The 20,665-nt window shown below is 36.9% G+C and overlaps 1 protein-coding gene across 1 annotated transcript in view; it reads right to left on the minus strand.

The window, feature by feature from the left end:
- Positions 1-20,665, minus strand: part of Dpyd (dihydropyrimidine dehydrogenase) — an 817,241-nt gene that overhangs the window by 104,137 nt on the left and 692,439 nt on the right. Inside the window, exon 20 of the mRNA XM_051185598.1 lies at positions 8,702-8,881. Within this exon, the coding sequence (XP_051041555.1) occupies positions 8,702-8,881 (180 nt within the window). The remainder of the gene's footprint in view (positions 1-8,701; positions 8,882-20,665) is intronic.

Below are 20,665 nucleotides of genomic sequence, written 5' to 3' on the forward strand. Positions count from 1 at the left end.
GACCACAACCAATCTCTTTTTAAAGGTAAAAAGGGGATTATGGTATAGATATGAATACTTTGTTTTGGAATAGATTTTCATTTATTGATACAATTTAAGGTCAATTTTGTGATATGTCTATGTCTCCTTTTGTTTAGGTATTGTGTTTATATAGCTCATTTAGAAATATAATGTATAATGTAGTACAGATTATAGATAATACCTATGATAGTCAGATATTATAGTTAAGTTAGTTAAGATTTCTAGATATAAAGGCATGTATTTGAGATAGATAGGCATTCATCAAACCTTTCAAACACCTACAGAATATGGCATTTAAAATTGTTTAGGGTTTTTCTTGACAGTGAAACACAAATGCTCTTGGAAACACCACCTGCATCAGAAAGGAAGATGGACTTTGAAGGAACTCGTTATGAAGTTTACTTCCAATATGGCAAGACTAGCCATTTGTACAAGATACTGCTCTTGTCTGGACTGTTTGACTTTATACTGTATAAACTGGACATGCAGGGCCCACAGAAAAGTGACTGCTGATTCAAGATGGACATTGCTACAGATTTTCTGCTTCATGGAAGTCTGCCAGTCAGTTTGCAGGACACAAAGAAAAATGACTGACAAATTGCCAATACAAGAAGACAGTTTAAGGTTTCCTACTTTGCTGAAGAATCTGCTAGACACACTATGGCCTATGGACTGAAGATGGAAGATTACAGAAGAACTTCAGGTGACTGACTAGGCAAGATGTCTTTGTCATTTCTAGAGTTTATATAATATCCTTCTGTGTTCTTTGAAGGAGTTGAAGACCGATAGTTATGGTTACAGTTTTCCTTAGGATTAAAGGTAAGTTACATTGACTTCAGACTCACAAATACAGGATAGATGATGAAATATTTTCTTAAATCTTGCCAAATATTAATGGACTAAATATTGTTTACTGTGATTCTTATTTGGTAACTGCTGTGTGATATAGTTTGCTATGCTAAGGTTAAAACCCTTCTTTTTATTTAGACAGAAAAGAGGAGATGATATGAGTTGCCATTATGTATATATGTTTCTCATACTGGCTAATGAATAAAGCACTGTTGGACAATAGGAAAGGAAGATAGTAGGGACTAAGAGACAAGGAGGAAAGAGGAAGTAGGAAGGAGGAGTCAAGATGGAGAGTTTGGAGAAAGCAGAATGCAGGCCAGCTCCCAGGTAAGAGAAGACCACGTGGAAATTGTGGAAATACTAGATTAACAGAAATGGGTTAATAATTAAGACAGAGCTAGCCGATAAGAACCTAGTAACGGGCCAACAGAATTATATCAAATACAGAGTCTCAGTGTGTTAATTGGGGCTGGCGCGGCAGTGAGACAAGACCAGCAGCGGGAGGAAAATCCTTACTCCTTACATCTTTCTTCCTTCCTTTCTTCCTCCCACCCTCCCTCCCTCCCTCCCGCCCTCCCTCCCTCCCTTACATACATACACTGCTGAACCATTTCCCAGCTTGTAAGCTCCGTTACCAGGATCTACATGGTAGCTGTAGTTCCAGGGACTCTGACCCCCCTTCTTCTGATGTCTGTGGGCAATGCATACATGCATGCATGCATGCTTGTGTGATGAGTTGTATTAAAAGAATTCTTGGTTAGATTATACATTCTCTACTGGATTGTTGATGCACTTTTGTTGAATATCAATTCAGTGTATATGTATGGGTTTGTTTTTGGTTCTTTCTATCAGTCCTATTTTAAGTGTCTATTCAAACACTTAAACCATGCTTTCTTGAGTGCACATTTATAAAGCTCTTAAAAGACCATGAAGGTAGACAGTCAAAGTCTTCTAACTTTGTTTGGTTTGTGATTTATTTTGGCTATTTTTGCCCTCTCAAATCCATTGTAAATTTTGAAATCAATTTGTAAACTTTAAAAACATATGTTAGAATTTTTAGTGTGATCATAATGTTCAGACAGATCAATTTAAAAGGTCTGACATCTTTGCACATTTCACCAATGATTTATACTTCTTTCATATCCCTTCATCAATCCATTGTCATAGTCACTGGGATGATAGTGCAAATATTTTAATTTGGTCTAAAGTAGTTTATACTTCTTGCTGTGTCTGTGTCATTTTATTTGATTTCTACTGGTGTTTCTTCTAGTTATTTACATAAAAGTATAATTTGCTTCTGCATGTTGTTTTTTCTGTTATGAAACTTTGCCAAGAGATATGTTAATCATATCTCTTTAAGTTTTTGGTATTTTTATGTGAGCATTCTTAATTTTGAAAACAGAATAGTTTTAGCACTTTCTTTAACACTAGACACCATTTCTTTCTTTTCTTATTCTTTTCAAGTATTTATTTCACCTCTACTATCATGGAATAAAGTAAAAAGAATTCAATTCCTGATCAGTTGTTGTTCCTAAAACAAGCAAACAAACAAACTCACCCAATTTATTCTTCCAATGTTAAGTACTACACTAGCTGCAGAATATCTGTAGATTGCCTAGGATTATCATTATGAATGGATGTTGGGTTTTGACAAACAATTTTTGGGAGGTCTAATGTCTTATATCCAATACGTTAAAACTGCTAAGTTTCAGTTTACTAAAAGGAAAGACAGATTAAGTTGATTCTTCACTGAAAAAAAAGTATATAAATGGCAAGGACATTAAGAGTATAATACCATTCATTATCAGGAATAAAAATTAAGATAACAATATTGGTAATTAGACACATCTATTAAAATAGCTCAAATAAAAATGACTTAGAATATCAAATGTATTGAATGTAAAACTACATAATTACAAGTTTTGAGGATGTAAAATGTTTCAACTACTTCGAAAAATATGTTTAAAAGTTGTACATGAAGCATGTATCCACTTATTGACCATGATATTACATGCTTACATATTATCCAATATATATGGAAATACTTAAGTGCAAAAACAAGTTGTACAAGAATGCATTTCAAATACCAAGACAAACACCAAATTCCTGTTTTGAGTGAATAAGCAAATTAGAGCATATTTATAAATCAGAATGATATTTACCAATAATAAACACCTCACTGAGTGAGAGTTGTTATACACAGACCATCCCACACACATTCTGTGGACTTATGTTTACAATGTTTACATTGGAAAAGAATATGAAGAAACTAATCTTGGTGCATAAAAACTGGATGGTGTTTGTGTCTGGTGGAGGAGGGGAATAGATGATGGCTAGGGGGCACTTCGGAACATCCCCAGGCATGGTTATATTCTACATTTTGAATCAGGGTCACTGTAAATATATCTATTCATTTATCAAATATTTTATTTTATGTCTATGTCTTTTCTTCTTTATGGAAATTCTATACCAGTGGAAGAAAATAGCAAAAAAGAAAATAATATAAATTAAACAAATATATTTTTTAACGCTAAGGACTGAACAAAGTTGCTTGTGGTCACTAGGCAATCCATTTCACACTGAAGTAAATCATAGTCCAAAGGAAATAAAACTTTAAAGCCACAACTTAGAAAGCAGTATTATATTTTGGTAGCTATGCTATTGAACACACACACACACACACACACACACACACACACACACACACACACACACACACACACCTTCCTTTCTTTGGAAACCTGAAAGTCATCACCATATAAAATAACCAGACCTTCCTCATGACAGTCTGATCCTGTGTTATGTTAGCATCCAGGCACACCTTGGTTTCACCCTTTGGGGACCTGTTCATCACCCCTTGTGCATGGCAAGCAGTACTCTGTTTCTGTACACAGGCACAAAAGGTCCCTTTAAGAGAAAAGTTCCACCCACTCCAGCTCTTTCTTTACCACTATTCCTCTGAAGTGGCAGGCAGGTCTTTGCCTCTCTCTCTCTCTCTCTGTCTCTATTCTCTCTGTCTCTGTGCTCTCTCTCTCTCTCTCCCTCCTTCCCCCAATAAAACTTCCCAGGTAAGTTCTGTCTGCATGGTGTGTTATCCCTCACCCGCCATGGCTAAGGTCTCCCTCATGCATCCATATCGTAGCACATTAGTTTTGATTTTAAAGCAACAGAAGGATGCAGGTAGCCAGGTGCCTCCATCTTTGGGTCTACCTTCAAAAAAAAAAAAAGCCTTGCCCACAAAGCTTCTCTACAGGTTTCATGGCAGAATTTCTGATCTCATCCTTATGAGAGTTCCTTAATGAGTGCAGATTAGGTTCACTTATTAATATCACTGATATGTATTTCATCATACTTTAATTCCTGCAGAAAGTAATTTGGCACGTTTACTCTTTCTTTATAAATTCCTGAAAGACCAAGCTGGAATTTTAATTACAAATTGGCTTTCCCTTTTTCTTCTAAATAAGAATACCACAGATAATTTGTGTAGTTTAATTCTATAAACATGTAGCATTGCTCTAGGAGCTTGGAAACTCATGGAAAAGCAGATCTGGTATACAATTTTAAAATGCTTATACTGAGTTTCAGCATTGGACAAGGAGACACAGGAGGAGAGGATATGTTAAGTTTATTAACTGTATGAACAAAGGTCTCTAGAAGGACAGAGGAAGTGATTTGATTTTCCCATTGAGAAAGGAAACCCTTAAATGGCTTCATAAAGAAAATGAAAGTCAAGGTATATATTAAAATAAGTGAATGATCATTGTATTCATCCAGCAATTAAATCATTGTAGCAGTTTGAATGAAAACAGACCTCATGGGCTTATAGGGAATGGCACTATTAGGAGGTATGACCTTGTTAGAGGAAGTGTGCCACTGGAGTGGTTATTGGGTCTTAAATGCTTCACCTAGGCCCAATGTCTCTCTTTCTTCCTGCTCCCTGCGTATATAGATGTAGGACTGTTGCCTGTTTCTCTAGGACCATGTCTGTCTGCATATTGTCATGCTTCCTGCCATGATGACAATGAACTAAACCTCTGAACCTGTAGGTCAGCCCCAATGAAATGTTTTCCATTATAAGGGTTGCTGTGGTCATGGTGTGTCTTCACAGCAATAGAGAGCCTAACTAAAACAACCACTCTCCCACTGTCCTACATGGTGGACACTGTTATAGACACTGGTATATAGATAGATCTGGGCCCTCAAAATGTTTATTATAACATTGGCACATTGTCCAACCCAAGAAAGCATAACAGTTGCTTACTACTCTACTCCTTTATTTTTTGTGGCTTGTTTCCTTCTCATTTTACTAAAGTAGACTCATAGAATGAGACTTAAGGGTTTGCCTTCATTACTTTTTCATTGCTGTGACGGAAACACCCTAACAATAGAAACTTAAATGAGAAAAGGCTTATTTTGGCAGATGGTATCAGAAGGGTACATTCTGTAATGGCAGGGAGGGCATGGTAGGAAAAGCAGGAAACTGGTTTCTCAAACTGTATTCACACTCAGTCTTAGTCACTGTTCTAGTGCTGTGAAGAGACACTAGGTCCAAGGTACTTCTTACAAAAGACACCATTTAACTACTTGCTTACAGTTTCAGATATTTACTCCATAATCCAGCAGGAAGCATGTCCCTGATCTACAGGCCCAGAGAAAGAGAGAGAGAGAGAGAGAGAGAGAGAGAGAGAGAGAGAGAGAGAGGCAGAGAGAGAGAGAGAGGGAAGAGAGAGAGAGAGAGAGAAAGAGAAGATTTTGAAATCTCAAAGGCTAGTCAAGTGACAGACTTTCTCCAATCAGACCACACCTACTCCAATACAGACACACCTCCTAATCCCTCTAAACCTTTCAAATTGTTCTAGTCTCTGGTGACCCAGAATTTTGATATATCAACCTATGGGGGCCATTCTCATTCAAACCACCACATTTAGGAAACAGAGTGCATAGGAAATGTAATTAGGATATAAAGCTATCCCCAATGAGTCTCTATATCATGCATTTTCCACAGTCTTCCCTGATAATGCCACCAGCTGAGGATCAAGTTTCCAAACATGTGAGCCTATGGAGGGTACTTCAAGGTTATTTTCTTCCCTATTCTTTATTTATAATGTAATAGTTAGAGCGATAGCCCAATGAGCATGGTGTATACCAGTTCAACCTCTGGTCCCACACCGCATTCCCACATTTATCCAGTTGCTGAATCAACAATCATTATGCCTGTCCTAAGTAAGATATAAAGACGGATAAGACAGGGGTCTGTCCAGCACAGTTCACAAATGTAAAATTTTATTTGTGTGATATCTATTGGGACTCGGGTTCTAAGGGAAAAAAGTAGGTACTGGTTTTGAAGTCAAACACAAATGTGAGAAGATGGCAATGTTTAAGAAGTTTTCCTTGTCAGCTTGGAATACTGTTCCAGAGGCAGGAAACTGCAAGTGAGATGTACAGAGTCCCAACTACTCTGGACATGTAGCCTTTAACTGTTTCCCTTTCCCTGCATTTTAGAACTTGCTCAGTAGTCCTGTTTCCCTCTCCAACAATGAACAGCAAGGATATTTAGTTCTGTGTATTTCTGATCTAATAACTGACTACAGTTATTAGAATGTCCAGTTTCTCTAATAGATCCCCCCAAAATAATCTCATTTTCTTATTTCCTATGTCCCCAAACATCACATTTTAACACCGAGTTTACTAATACCTTGAAAAAACAGCATACATCACTTAGCCAAATTCTTTGCCTAGCTAAGGTCTCACAGCTTCCTTCACTTTTTCCATTATCAAACTCTGCATTATAGTTGCTTACTTTCCCTTTCAGTGTATACTCTAATTCAATCTAGCTTGGTTTATGAAAGAGACTGTTTAAGGGGAATATAGCTTGTACTTTTCAAGTAAGACCCAGCTAATTCTAATTCTGATAGGTTTTTTTTTTTTTTTTTTTTTTGAACAGGATCTACACTTTTTCTCATTTTCCTTATGGCATGGAAACATTGTAAGGTATGGCGTCATATAACAGGTTACAATATATTAATAACTTTCTTACACACACACAAACACACACACCGTTAAGGCGAAATAGACAGGAAGCCCGCTGAAATGTGTAAGCCCAGAATACTTAGATTTATTAGTCAGGATGTTAACCTACAGGGGATGTCTCCTGTTGTTTTAGTTGTACTAGCTTGCACTAGAGAACCCAGGGTCTATTACTAGAACATTCTCTAGGTTCTCATTTTATATTTATGAAATGATTCACAACCTTTATAAATAACTGATAATGTTGAAAATTATACTAATGATCTTGCTGTATGCTGGGCTTACCAAAATGAAGTCCAAATCTATATCTAAACATTAGAAAAATCTATTTCCATTTATTTCATGGAAACAGATGTCTTCTTCCTGATCCATCATTCCTTTGAATATGGAAATGTAGCTATGAGGGTAAATACCCTTTAAAAGACAGAACATCATAGCACAGAAAGGCTGCTTACATTTCAGCGCACATGACACATACTCAAGTTTATAGATGGTCATAAACTACCAAGTCAGAAACAACATTTATATTGAATGTGTGTAATGTCATCTATGAGTTTTTAGTTATAAAAAACCTTAAGGTATTGCTGATCATTGATAAAGGCAAGAACACTCTTTGAATACTGAAGACTCAGTCTATGATAATATGATTAGTTACACTAATAATGCTGCTTAGGCACTGTCTTCTAATTACAATATTATAAATATTAATGTCACAGCCTTTCTGTTTGATTGCCACTCATGGCGTCATTCATCATGATATTTTCCTGGAATCCACTTTGAAGATTTCATTTCTTTCCCTCCTTCTCATTACTGAACTTGCAATCACACATATTATTCTTCAAGAATTCTTTACTTTTGGCTAGCTGTTAGGTTAAGGACAGTGATATTTTTCAAGAACACTGCCCAGTTACACGTTGTATTCCTCATTCTTGCTGAGCCTTTTGCCATCATCCAAGGTGGCACACCCAGGGTTTTTGTTTTTCATTCCTTTTTATGTGACCTGTTTCAATTTAAAACTCACGTGAATTATTAAATGCTCCCTTAAAGAATCTTTTCATACTGCCTCTCTCTCTTTTTTAAAGTTAATTATTGATGTAGTGACAAGCTGAAAAGACTAAGAATTATAATTTTTTTTCTCCCCTCATTCAGGACTCAAGAACTATCTTCTGACAATGGTTGTCTATTTAGAATAATACAAAGGCAACACAAAGGCAAAATGCTGAAGGTTGTTTTAGAAAAGAGTTGCTCAAATCACTGTATTATACAAAATGTAAATGTAGTGTATATTTCTTAGCAAACAGCAGTTAGAGAGAAAGTTAGGCTGCAACCTTTAGAGCCCAGGTTTAACCACATGGCACAGGCAGTTACAAAAGATACTGATTAGATTTTAATTTTAAAAATGGCATCATATTATTCAGTACTCCAGTGATTTGATTGTCTTGAAAATAGAAAGGCAACGTTATAATCTCTAGAGCTTGTTAAAAAATAAAGAAATCCCCAGCTCCCCACTGGAAATAATACTAGCCATCAGTATAGTCAGGGAGAATTTATAGGTACTTCACACTACAAACTCCAATCTTTTTATTTTATATGACTTTGTGTTTTATTAGAAGGTAACTCAGAGATCTCTTGTATGGCCATAATCAAGCCTGCCTCAGAATGGTTCTACTGAAAAAAATAAATCAACATCAAAGAGGCACTGTTTTTGGTACCCTTGGGGATGTGTGGCAAATCACATGACCTGAAAGAGAAATGAACCCAAGCAGTGTTTTTCATGGTTAACACAAGAAAGACCAGCACATACCTGTCCTGTGAGCTCAGCAATACGTGGAACTGGTTTTCCTTTCTGATGACTCATAGTAGCTGGACTCTGCCCATCCCAGTCTGCTAACTCTTCAATGCTCTTCAGATAAAGCAGGGCTTTGAGGCCAGTGCAGTAATCTTCAATCACAGTGAGGTCCTGATTCTGAATAGCGCTGCATACCTAGAGAAGATAGAATGGCAGAACATCAGACCGAGAGCCTTCTCTTAAGACAGACATCACCTTCAGTCATTTATTAAATGCTCATGTCCTAGATCTGTTGTGAGCAGAGCAGAGCAATATCTGGACAGAAATAGGAGTGGAAGACAAGTGGTGAGAGACCTCAGAGAAGCCAAGGAACCTCTAGAGGTATGGAATATTGCTGTTAAATAAGGATCAGGATAAACAAATAGGTTTTTTCAGGGAGAAATAACTTACAATCTAGACAGATGAACACCAGAAAGTTCCACCGAATGCTCTCCTGTCCGAGTCCCACCAGCAAGAAAGCATCCCCCAACTCTTCCTCAGACCTCCTTCCCCAGGTCACTTCCGCCCATGGCTCCACCCCCCAATGGGCATGGTCAGTGCCACAGAAGGAGACAAAGTATCCCACAGAAAAGTGACTGCTGATTCAAGATGGACATTGCTACAGAGTTCCTGCTTCATGGAAGAGTCTGCCAGACAGTCTGCAGGACTCAGAGAAAAAATGACTGAGAAACTGTCAATACAAGAAGACAGTTTAAAGTTTCCTACTTTGCTGAAGAGTCTGCTAGACACACTATGGCCTATGGGCTGAAGATGAAAGATTACAGAAGAACTTCTGGTGACTGACCAGGCAAAATGTCTCTGCCATTTCTAGAGTTTACATACTATCTTTCTGTGGTCTTTGAAGGAGTTGAAGACAGATAGTTATGGTTATAGTTTTCCTTAGTTAGGATTAAAGATAAGTTATATATAGAACTTTAGACTCACAAAGATAGGATAGATGATAAAATATGTCTTTAAATCTTAATGTTAATGGACTAAATATTGTTAACTGTGATTCTTATTTGATAACTGTTATGTGATATATTTTGCTATGTTAAGGTTAAAACCCTTCTTTTTATTTAGACAGAAAAGAGGAGATGATGGGAGATACTATTATGTATATATGTTTCTCATACTGGTTAATGAATAAGCACTGTTGGCCAATAGGAAAGGTAGGTAGGAGAGACTAGGAGACAAGGAGGAAAGAGGAAGTGTTAAGGAGGAGTCAATATGGAGAGTCTGGAGAAGGTAGAATCGCCAGCGTCTCTCACTGGTAAGACCACGTGAAAATACATAGATCAGCAGAAATGGATTAATACTTAAGACAGAGCTAGCCAATAAGAAACAAGTAACTGGCCAACAGCATAATATCAAATACAGAGTTTCAGTGTGTTATTTGGGGCTGGCGTGGCGGCGGGACCAGACCAGCAGCTGGAGGAAAAACCTTACTCCTTACAGTGGAATTAACTTTTCATGTTGACATTCTCACAAGCATGAATACACATTGCAAAACATTGGAAATTATATATCGTAAACAAACCAGATATATCTCCATACAGTTGATAAACACTGATGCCTATGATTAAATTTTGGCATAATAAGGACTCTTCTCTTTTCCCTCTCCTTGTACTCTACTACCTATGTGCTGTTCTGAAGCCTTGAAATGGTAAAAGACAGCCTCTCCCAGTATTGCTGTTGAACCTTTTGACTTTCACATAGATTTCTTCCATAAGCCCATGCTTGAGAAATATACAGTTGAATGACAAAAAGAAATTAAAAATTGTAAGCAAAAATATGCTTCTAATGTTTTGTGTTTGTGTCTGGTATATTTCACCTTTATGCTTGGCCACATGTGGCCTGGGAGCACTGACTAGAGCTATTTTATTATTATTTTAAGATGTTTTTACTGCTTTAGAGGTCTTTCTCTGTCTTCATCTAGCTAGCAACCAACCTTTCTTCAGTCTCTTGTTACCTTTTCAGGGAAGTTCTAGGATCTCAGAGCAGGTTAGGCATGCCTTTACATATAGTTAGTTACCTTTGATTTATAATTAATGTACGATTATGTGCTTGGCAGCTCAGTCCTTAGCTTCACAGTGTCTTAACAAAGTAGAACTGCATGTATTTGGGTCACTTTATTATTTCCAGCAATCCCCACATAATTTTCCATTTACTCTGTATTCAATGAATTGAATGGTTTATCATTAAAATAAAACTTTTAAATGAACACATTTCGTAAGATACAAATCAGTCATCTTAGGGTTAAAAAGGAAACGGAAATCAACAATCTTCCTACCTATGTCAAATACACCCAGTAAAGCAGCCATCCAAACTAAGGGAAGCCCAATTCACTTTTTTTTTTGTTTGTTTGTTTGTTTTTTTTTGTTTTTTTCCAAATGCTGACCCCCTTCTACGACTGACCAATGTGTATGGACCATTGGTTCTAGTGTACCCCAGCAGAGATCCACATCTGCAGATACTCAAGTTGTGCATATAAAATGGGAATAATTTGCTCATTCTGCAGTAACCTTTAAATCAAATTCAGATGATTTTCTATTCACAAGAAAGAGCAAATGTGATGTAAACTGTTCTCAGGCTTTTTCATTAGGAGAAAACCAGACTATCCCTGCCCAGGACAATTGTGAAGCATGCCATCAGGTAAAAATTTACCTAATTATCCCTTTTCAATAAAAATCTGGAGTCAGATTTTGGGGGTAAGAACCTCAATTATCAGAGAAGCAAAGAAGATACCAGTTACCTCCTATCTCTTCTGTTTTCCCACCAAAAAGGGTGAGATCCTCTCTAATCCCCACCTTACTACTTCCTGTCTCCTTTCTATCCTCAGTCCTCCAAAATCTCTGTGGTTAATTTTGGTCAGCTAGTGGCTAGCTCTACCTTCTTACTCAAAGCAAACTTTATAGTTAGAATGGTGTCAAAATATCACATGACACAACTGCACCTATTTTCATATACTTTCAGTCTCTGATCAGTTTAAATAATTAGTGGAGAAGCTATGCCATGAAGGGTGAGCTGTGGATATCAGGATGCTGGCAATGGTAGCTGATAGAAAGGAATTGAGCCAAATATGAATTAAAATTCACCCAAATGGGTGAATGAATAAGATTCTGTATCTCCTTCTATGTAGACTTCTAGGCCACTGACTCAATAATCTTCACTATAATGATATGTCTGGCAGTACTACTTGGTAACTGGAAATGGTAGTAAGTTGGTTTAGAGTAATTATTAAAATATAAGATATTCCAGAATGGGGAATAAAGAAGGGGGAAGAAGTGAAAGAGTAAGAAAGGGAAGGTGTACAGGAACAAGGAAGAGGAGAGGAAAAGAGAGGAGAGGGGAAGGAAGAGGAGGGCAGGGCAGGGCAGGGCAGGAAAGAGAACCCATGTAGCTAATAGGTGTTTCCATGGAGCCTGTGCAAGTGTGGACTGTTCAGTGTTGTGGGAATCTTTGTGGTTCTCGTAACACTCCAAACTTAAAAGGAAGGCTAAGGACATAGGTCATAAAGCACACTAGGCAGAAAAGATGGGAGGGGCTTAAGTCAAGTGCTATAGAAAGACCTCAGGAAGCTCAAATCTGAGAAGTGATCCCTAGATTTAGCCATCCAAACAACAGCAGAGATGCTTTCATGGATAGGGAAGGGCCTCTGAGAGGTTCTTCTCTGCTCAAACAACAGCAGAGATGCTTGCATGGATAGGGAAGGGGCTCTGAGCGGCTCTTCTCTGCTGCCCAGGCCAGAAGATACTTTGTTTTGAGGACTAAGGAATGAATGAGAAACTAAGGTACAGGGACTTTCTTTGCTTACAGGACATTTAGCTTCTGTTAGGGCAAAACAAACCTGAGAACATTGTTTTCTTTGCTCTATATTACATTTTTAAGCTATGTTTCATGAGAATGTAGTCATCTTTATATTTCACAACAGGACAGAATGACTCCTATGCCCCGAAATTGGTTATGATGGCCTGAATACAGTGTGATAAGATGAATCCAAAGTAACATTTAACATGACAGGAGTTAAAATAGGATTGGCTCTCTGGTCAACAGCCTTTAATTAATTATATAATTTAGTCTTCAAACTAACCCTAACAAAAAGACTTATTTTTTAACCGTATTTTTGTAAATAAGGAAATGGGATCTTTATAAGGTCAAATTAGGAACCGAAGATCACATGTGGTGTGGAAGTTTACTCATGGGCACACAGGACTGATGACTACATAAGATTCATGATCATGTAAGTCTCATGACTGCACAGGACTCATGTGGTCAAATGTGGGGTGGATATAAATAGACACAGAGGAAAAGCCATTTTAAAGTAATAATAATAATCATTCTTAGACTGTTTCAGACAAATATGTTTAGAAATACTTGATTTTCAAACCCAATATGGCTACCTTAAAATCCATGGTGCCGGATAAAAAAGATCAATATTTGCGTTTGTTTTCTAGATTACATAATAAGAGTGAAAATAATGACAAATCAGACCCCCCCCAAAAAAAAAACAGAAATAAAAGGTCCTAATTTCCAATGTTGAAATGTGATTTGTTTCTTCAAGGTAGGGGATATAGACGATTCTACTTATTCTACTTCTTGGGCAGAGCATTAATGAATTTTCTCAACACTGATGGTGTTTTCATTTTCTGGATAAATTGGAGAGTATCATAGTTTCTTCCAAACATTTTCTTGTGACTTTTTTTTTTTTTTTTTTTTTTTTTTTTTTTTGCTTTTGAAAGCAACAAATACTTTCTCTAATTTTCTTTGGTCATGCTGAGATCATACTTTTATAGTATATATAGTTAGTTCAAAAGTATAGTCTTAGTAATGCACATACAAAATTTGATTTTTTCAAAATTACATCATGTCATATACTGTGTGGGATGTTGATAATTCTTTGGTGAAATAATTCTACAGCCATTTTTCAGAGGAATGAAAAGAAAAATATAACCTTAGCCATACTAGATTTTTTTTCAGAGAGAAAAATACAAAAGCTATTAATTATTTTAATCCAGAAGCATAGCATTTGTATAGGGTAATTTCAGCCAAGATGTGAGTAGTCAGTGTGCACTCTTGGTATCTTTGAAGTATTTAAGAACATGGTGGAAGCATGTGCTTTACACTCTACAATGATCTGCACAACTGGGAGCTACACTAAGAATGAGAACTGACATTTGAAGAGGGAAAAGAAATTATTCTAGCAAGTGTGTAGTGTGGTGGGTGATGGTGGCAGCAATGGAGTCTGTAGGCAAATGTATATGCTGGAAGGGGCCACCTGCAAACACATGCATACATATAGCAATGATCACTCTATCCATCTTCATTTCTTAACTGATCTATCCCAATTTTACTGTTCAATAAGATTGAACTATTTTTTTCTTGAGGGACTTTTCTAATAGTAGGAATTTTGCAGATTAATATTTTCTTTAATTTTTTAATTTTTTATGTTTGGGATACAGCTCAGTGTTTGGTACTTTTTTGGTGTGAACAAAATTCTGGTGTATTAAAAAAAATTAATACACATGATCCCATCTGGAGATCTCATTAAAATAAAGATTTCATAGTTTCTTAGTGGGATACTGAAATTAAGGCATTAGTAGTAAGTTTTTACGATGCTGGTGGACCACACTTGGTCTAGTTTGTAGTACTAGTAAATGTCATTATCATCTACATCTACAATTCTGTCTGCAAAACAAATTTATCCTCGACAGTCTTATTTTTATATCTTTCCCTATTAGTTACATAAACACCTTCACAGCCCTTAAGATAAATGTTATTTATAATAAACTGTGACTGAAGAGACAAGAATAATTTTCTGATAACATAATGCTATGAGAAAATAAACCATAGGATTTATCATTAGAAACTGAGCTTCATCTGTAGAAGGTGACCTCAGAAACTGGTCATGGTGTCAACTTTATACTCCAAAAAGGGCAAATGATTAAAGCGCTAATGTATAGCTACTGTGACTAACTGGGTGTATTTTATATGACATCTTTTAATTGTTTGTTTAGAAGCTTTGATTAATGTCTGTTCATATGTTTGTTTAGTATAATTGGTTAAAGTTGGTATCATTTATTTAGTATAATTCTTAGTGGCTAAGGCTGGTGTATCTTTCTTCACAGCAGGGTACTATTATTATGAAGATTATTGCCACCATCAATTACTTTTCTAAATGTGAGTGTTTCTATAGTGACCTCTTTTAAACAGGGACTATAAGATCCTCAGTGGGACCAGTCCCATGTGAGTACCTAAGAGGCAGGTGGTAGCTGCCTGTGCAATGTGGTATGAGGTATGTCATAAAGCTTTCTCTGCATCAACAGCTTCCTCTGAGGGTCTGACATGGTGCCCTAGATTTTTACTCTGAGTGAATACACACTTTATCAAAGACCCATCTATGGAAAAATCATGTACAAATACCTGGGAAGTGACAGAGCATTGAAGGGCCTATTTCTTTTCCACAATTCCTCATTATATGAAATTAAGTTAATAGTGAATTATGCATTGGTGGAGATTTGTGTCTTAAAAAGCTCCTTTACATGCTCCATTTCTATCAGTATTCAGAATAAACCTCATTTAGGCAGAGGAGGAGGCAATAGTCTTTCCCTTAAAAATGGAAAGAAAATGGATGTGAAGTACCACTTCTTAAAGTCAGATCTATCTTTGTGACATATTAAGTTAAATGGAAAAGTGCATGCACAAAGAAGGCAGGCGTGTGGCACATGTCTGTAATGCTTATGAGGTGGAGACAAAAGAATCATTGGTTCGAGGTCAGTCTCTGATACTCAGGGGGTGACATCCTTGGTTACTCGGGACTCTTCCTCATGACAAAAACCAACACAATCAAACTGTAGAACAATATATAAAAACAGAACAGACCACTTGAGTTCAAATGAATTCTTAGATGCATATTTGTTAGCTGTCTTCGCATCAAAGAGTTAAACATTTTGCCCATGGAAAACTAAAGGCAATATGCTGAAGTGTTTAAAACAATAACTACTGCTTAGTAAGTAAGGCATGGATTAGACAGGATGCAATTTTTAAATTAAAAAAAATGTTTGGTTCAATGTCATAGAAGAATGTTGTGCCCCTTGTTTTTATTTTCATTACATAAAAATAAATAAATAAATAAATAAATAAATAAATAAATGAAGGCTTTGGTATTGGTCAGTCAATTTATGTGTGGGACACAATTCTCATTTGGGGTTGTATCATTTCTTATCTGAGTCACACCACCTTTTCCCAATCTAAGCCAAGTAGATGGATGAATCCTTGCTGTGGAAACAGTTACCTGTCTCTTATTGGTGTGCGCGAAAACTGAGGTCAGACAAACAGATGGCACTAGATTACATTGGTGCAAGTTCAGTACTGCAGAACTTGAATTACTTAGCAATGGTCAAATTAAAACAAAACAAAACAAACAACAACAAAAAATTTGCTTCTTTCAAAACCCCAGTTTCCTTTTAAGTATTCAAGACAATTTATTAAGGAGCTTAAGTTAAATTAAAAAAAAAAATGCTTTGACTCCAAAATTTAAGTTAAAGGACAAGTTACTGGGGAAAAGAATTTCTATTTTTGTTTCCACAGAAAATGAAAAGATGTGGATTCCTTCCAGACTAATCTGGTTTGATCACGCCAGACTGCCTGAAACAGAGTACGAGGTGACCCTACATTCAAAACAGCTGGACAAAGCAGCCTTACAGACTACAGCCAGAATTTCTGAATCTTCTACGAATCCCTCATGACAGCGCCCCTTACCAGCAGGAAGTAGTTTGGAAAGAACAACCCCCAAATTCCCAAATATTGTGTATAAATGTTTGTTTTCATTTAATTGGACTTTGTTATATAAAATAAATTTTAAAAAAGGAGCTATTAAATCTAATTCCAGCGTATAAGCCCAAGTAAGTAATCAAGCAACAGAACACTTTGTAAAACTCTGAGCACCCTGAGACCTACCTACTCAGGTGTGGTGTGAGAGAGCAGCACATATTTCAAATGAAAGTTTGAAATGTGCTAAAGTTCTAAAATGAAGATCTTGACCTGTGAGATACAACTCAGATAAACATATGATCATAACTATCTTCTATTTTTTTCTTATTGCATGTCTTCAGGCATCATGCTAGTAAGATACACCTTTGCAATTCAAATGTCCAGTACTCTCAAAGTTCCTATCAGTTCAGGAGTAAAATTAAAATTAGAGAGTAAATATACTCAAAAAAGAATGTTCATAACAGCATTATTTATAATATCCAGAACCTGGAAACAATATAGATGCCCCTCAATTGAAGAATGGATAGAGAAAATGTGGTACATTTACACAATGGAGTACTATGCAGTGAAAAAACACAATGGAATTCTGAAATTTGCAGGGAAATGGATTGAACTAGAAGAAACCATCCTGAGTGAGGTAAACCAGTCACAAAAAGACAAACACGGTAGGTATCCACACCTTTAATCCCAGCACTTGAGAGACAGAGGCAAGCAGATCTTGTGATTTCAAAGTAAACCTGGTATGCAGAGTGAATTCCTGGACAGATAAGAGTTACACAGAGAAACCCTGTCTCAAAAAATAAGTATATATGAACTGCTTGATGTGGTGGCTGGGAACTTAGTTCCTCTTCTACATTAGTACATTAACCATTGAGCAATCTTTCCAGGCCCCCATGTTGTCAATCCTTAAAGAATTCTTGGGAACAAAATGATCCATCTTTACTAATCTATTTTAAATAAAGGTTAAACTGTTTAAATGATGTCAGACATCTGAAATGCTTTATTGAGTGTTTTCGTTTCCAAAGCATGATGTTAATAAGTCAGAAATATTTAGGTTATTATTTATGTACTAAAATATGCTCAAAATAATATTAAAGAGAATTAAATTTTTGTTTTACTTTTGCTCATCTAGCTTCCTTATTTTCTAGATTCAGAGTGCAGAAACGTTAAAGGCTCTGTCCCTGGTCACAGAACTCCTCAAGAGCAGGGCTGGCTCCCACCCTGTTCAAAGCCGCTTCTGCTATGGCAGTACCTGTGCTGTCTACACATCAAAGAATGATGTGGTGCTTGGATGAGAATGATGCACACAGCATCATATTTTTGAATACTAGAAATGTTTGGGACAGATTAGGGGATGTGGCCTGGTTGGAGGAAGTGTATCTTGAGGGGCAGGGGTGGACGCTGATCTTTCAAAAGACTCAGGCCAGTTTTGGGTTAGCTTTCTCTGTCTCCTGGTTTTTTCTAAAGATGGGAGAGCTCAGTTATTGCCCCAGTATCCTGCCCATCTCTCTGCTGCCATACTCCCTGCCAAGATAGTCATGGACTCTAACCTTCTGAAAGTGCAAGCACCAAATAAACTCTTTCCTTCTGTAGACTGCTGTGTCTACCACAGTATCTTATTGCAGTAATAGAAAATTAACTAAAATAACTGGCAAGGGTGAAGTCCTGTGGATAAGTGATGAAACCAAAATTAATCACTGGACACCAACCCAAACTGACAAGATTAGTAAGGGTCAGGGCCAACAGCAGGACTCAGAATTCCTGATTTCTGCAGATATTCTAGTGGATTTTTATTTAGAAAAACTTCAGTCTTTAACGTGACACAGGTTTTGTATTTGTAGAAAAGAGCTTATTATTATTTTTTATTAGAAAGATCTTATTGCAAAATGATTCCAAATGCATTGATCAATAATAGTGTAAACCCGCAGATATTTATCTCTTAAAAGTCTCCATATTTTTATGACACATTTGAATGTTTAGTACTGAAACTTGAAACAGACCTTTGTTGTGCTGGAGAGGTAATGCACTCTTCAATTCCACCTATCCCTACCCACTGATTAATAATACCAAGTTTCCAGGCATATAATTAGTAATTCCTCACCCAGAGTTGAAGACTGACCAGTAAGCTGATCCTACATTCCAAACAGCTGGACAAAACAGCCCTACAGACTACAGCTAGGACAAACATACTTTGAAAAATGGTTACTAATACTTATTGTTGAAGCAATAATCTGAATAGCAATATCCCCCTTGTGAGCTTCTGGCACTACATAAACATGACATTGCTTACTAGAATTCATGAATAAAAACACCAAATTATAATTTTATGAAAATACAGGTAAAAAGACAGTCCCTGGAGATACATATTATCAGTGAGCCTGATGGAGATATATTTGTATATTCACATAAAACCAGCACTCTTCGTTGTTCTGTCGTATTAGTTTCCATTTGTTGGAGCTGTACAACATCAAAGTCATGATGTCCCTCTATATTGCATTTAGCAGTAATGTAGCAGACGACGTGAAGAAATCAAAGGGAGAGTTTCTAAGTAGATTCCTGGCAATTGAGACAGCAGGCTCTTTCATCTGCTCAGTAACTGTGGTTGCACATTGATTCAAACTCCTTCTGAGATCTCAAATGCTTTTATATTCTTAGGTCCCTCAAGCAGCTCCCCCTCCCCATACCCCAAAGTGATAAAATTCTAGTATTCGGCAGGACACCATCTTGTTTCCCCCAAAAGGGGAAGGCTTATTTTAGCTTTACTACGAAACTGCACTGGATCTCTAAGTAAAATAGTTGTCCAAATGTCGCTCTATTAAGAAATCTGGCTTTGAGTTCACTTTTCTATGCTCTGGCCACTGCAAACTGGATTGGAGGGGAAAGAACAACAAACAGCCACACAGATGTGGCTTTTTAAAGGTTCAACTCAGGATAAAAGCCTGATGGAAAATCAGTTTGGCTTATTAAATATTGAAACAAATTTAAATTACAATGCATTAATAAATCCTCATAGTGCAGAGTGACTAACCCTGTTTTATTTCTGTACATCCTGGTTATCTTTGTCAGTCACTTTGTCTTCTTATTTAACCTCTTAAATTATAGCATATCTGACAAATTCAAAGTACAGGAATTCCCTCCTGCCTAATAAAGAAAGTGGTTCATGGAGCTTGTATATCCATTTTTCAGTGTCAAGCTGTGGCTGTTCTTTGTCTAATTAATGTTTTAAGCCAAGTCCAACTAAAGTGAGGGTGAAGAGAATAAAGTGTTTTTAAAATATACCTTACTGAGATCCAAACCACATTTGGCCCATTAGAATAACATTATTAGTCCCCCCCAAACACGAAGGTAATATGTTACCAATTCACCTACCACTCAGAAGTACCTAGGGGATGGATCTCTCCTGCAATTTGGTGACCATGTGATTTGGCTGAGGATAGTCTGGGTTGATCACTGAAAGGGCTGTACTCTGCAGGGGAAGCCTCCCCTACACCTTTCCTTATATCTGTCCTTTAGAAATTGAGCTCCTCCTGGATTCCGATTTCAATAATAGCCTGAACCCAGAAATAATAGTAATAAAAGAATCACATAGAGGCACAGTACCTCAAGCTTTTCATGTTAGTCTAGAGGTAAATTGGGCAAACCCAGCTCAACATGTGGAGCCAAAGAATGGTGATTACCCTTTCACATCTTCAAAGACAGTACTGTTGATGGCTCTGCCTCCCTATGGACATAAATACAGTTCTAAAAAGAGTACAGCAGCCCCAGAGTTCATAAACCAACAGGCTCCTGGGAACACCATTCTTTGGTCATTGCTGCGGTTGCAGTTTGTGGAAGCTTGACCAATTTGCTCCATAGGAACTAGAAATTTTTAGTAAAAGAATGTCCCATCTTTCTGGGTCAGATTTTAGTGTTGCAGCATTTAGGACATGTCTCTTCCATCACTTTTCAGTGATGGGTAGTGGGGAGTGGGTCTGCTTGGACTGCTGTGCATGCTCAGCTCCTCTCATGATGAAAATAGAGCAAGAAAAGGAAACTACACATCCAAACAATAGCTATCATATGACTAAAGTTGGAAAAAGACTCCCCTTTTCGACAGTCAGCCAGCACAGCTTTGGAGATTTGATTTGTCTCATTGTTTGCTAAAACACAACATAGAGTGTTGATCCC

Source organism: Phodopus roborovskii, unplaced genomic scaffold (assembly GCF_943737965.1).
Source record: "Phodopus roborovskii unplaced genomic scaffold, PHOROB, whole genome shotgun sequence".
In the NCBI taxonomy this organism is placed as follows: domain Eukaryota; kingdom Metazoa; phylum Chordata; class Mammalia; order Rodentia; family Cricetidae; genus Phodopus; species Phodopus roborovskii.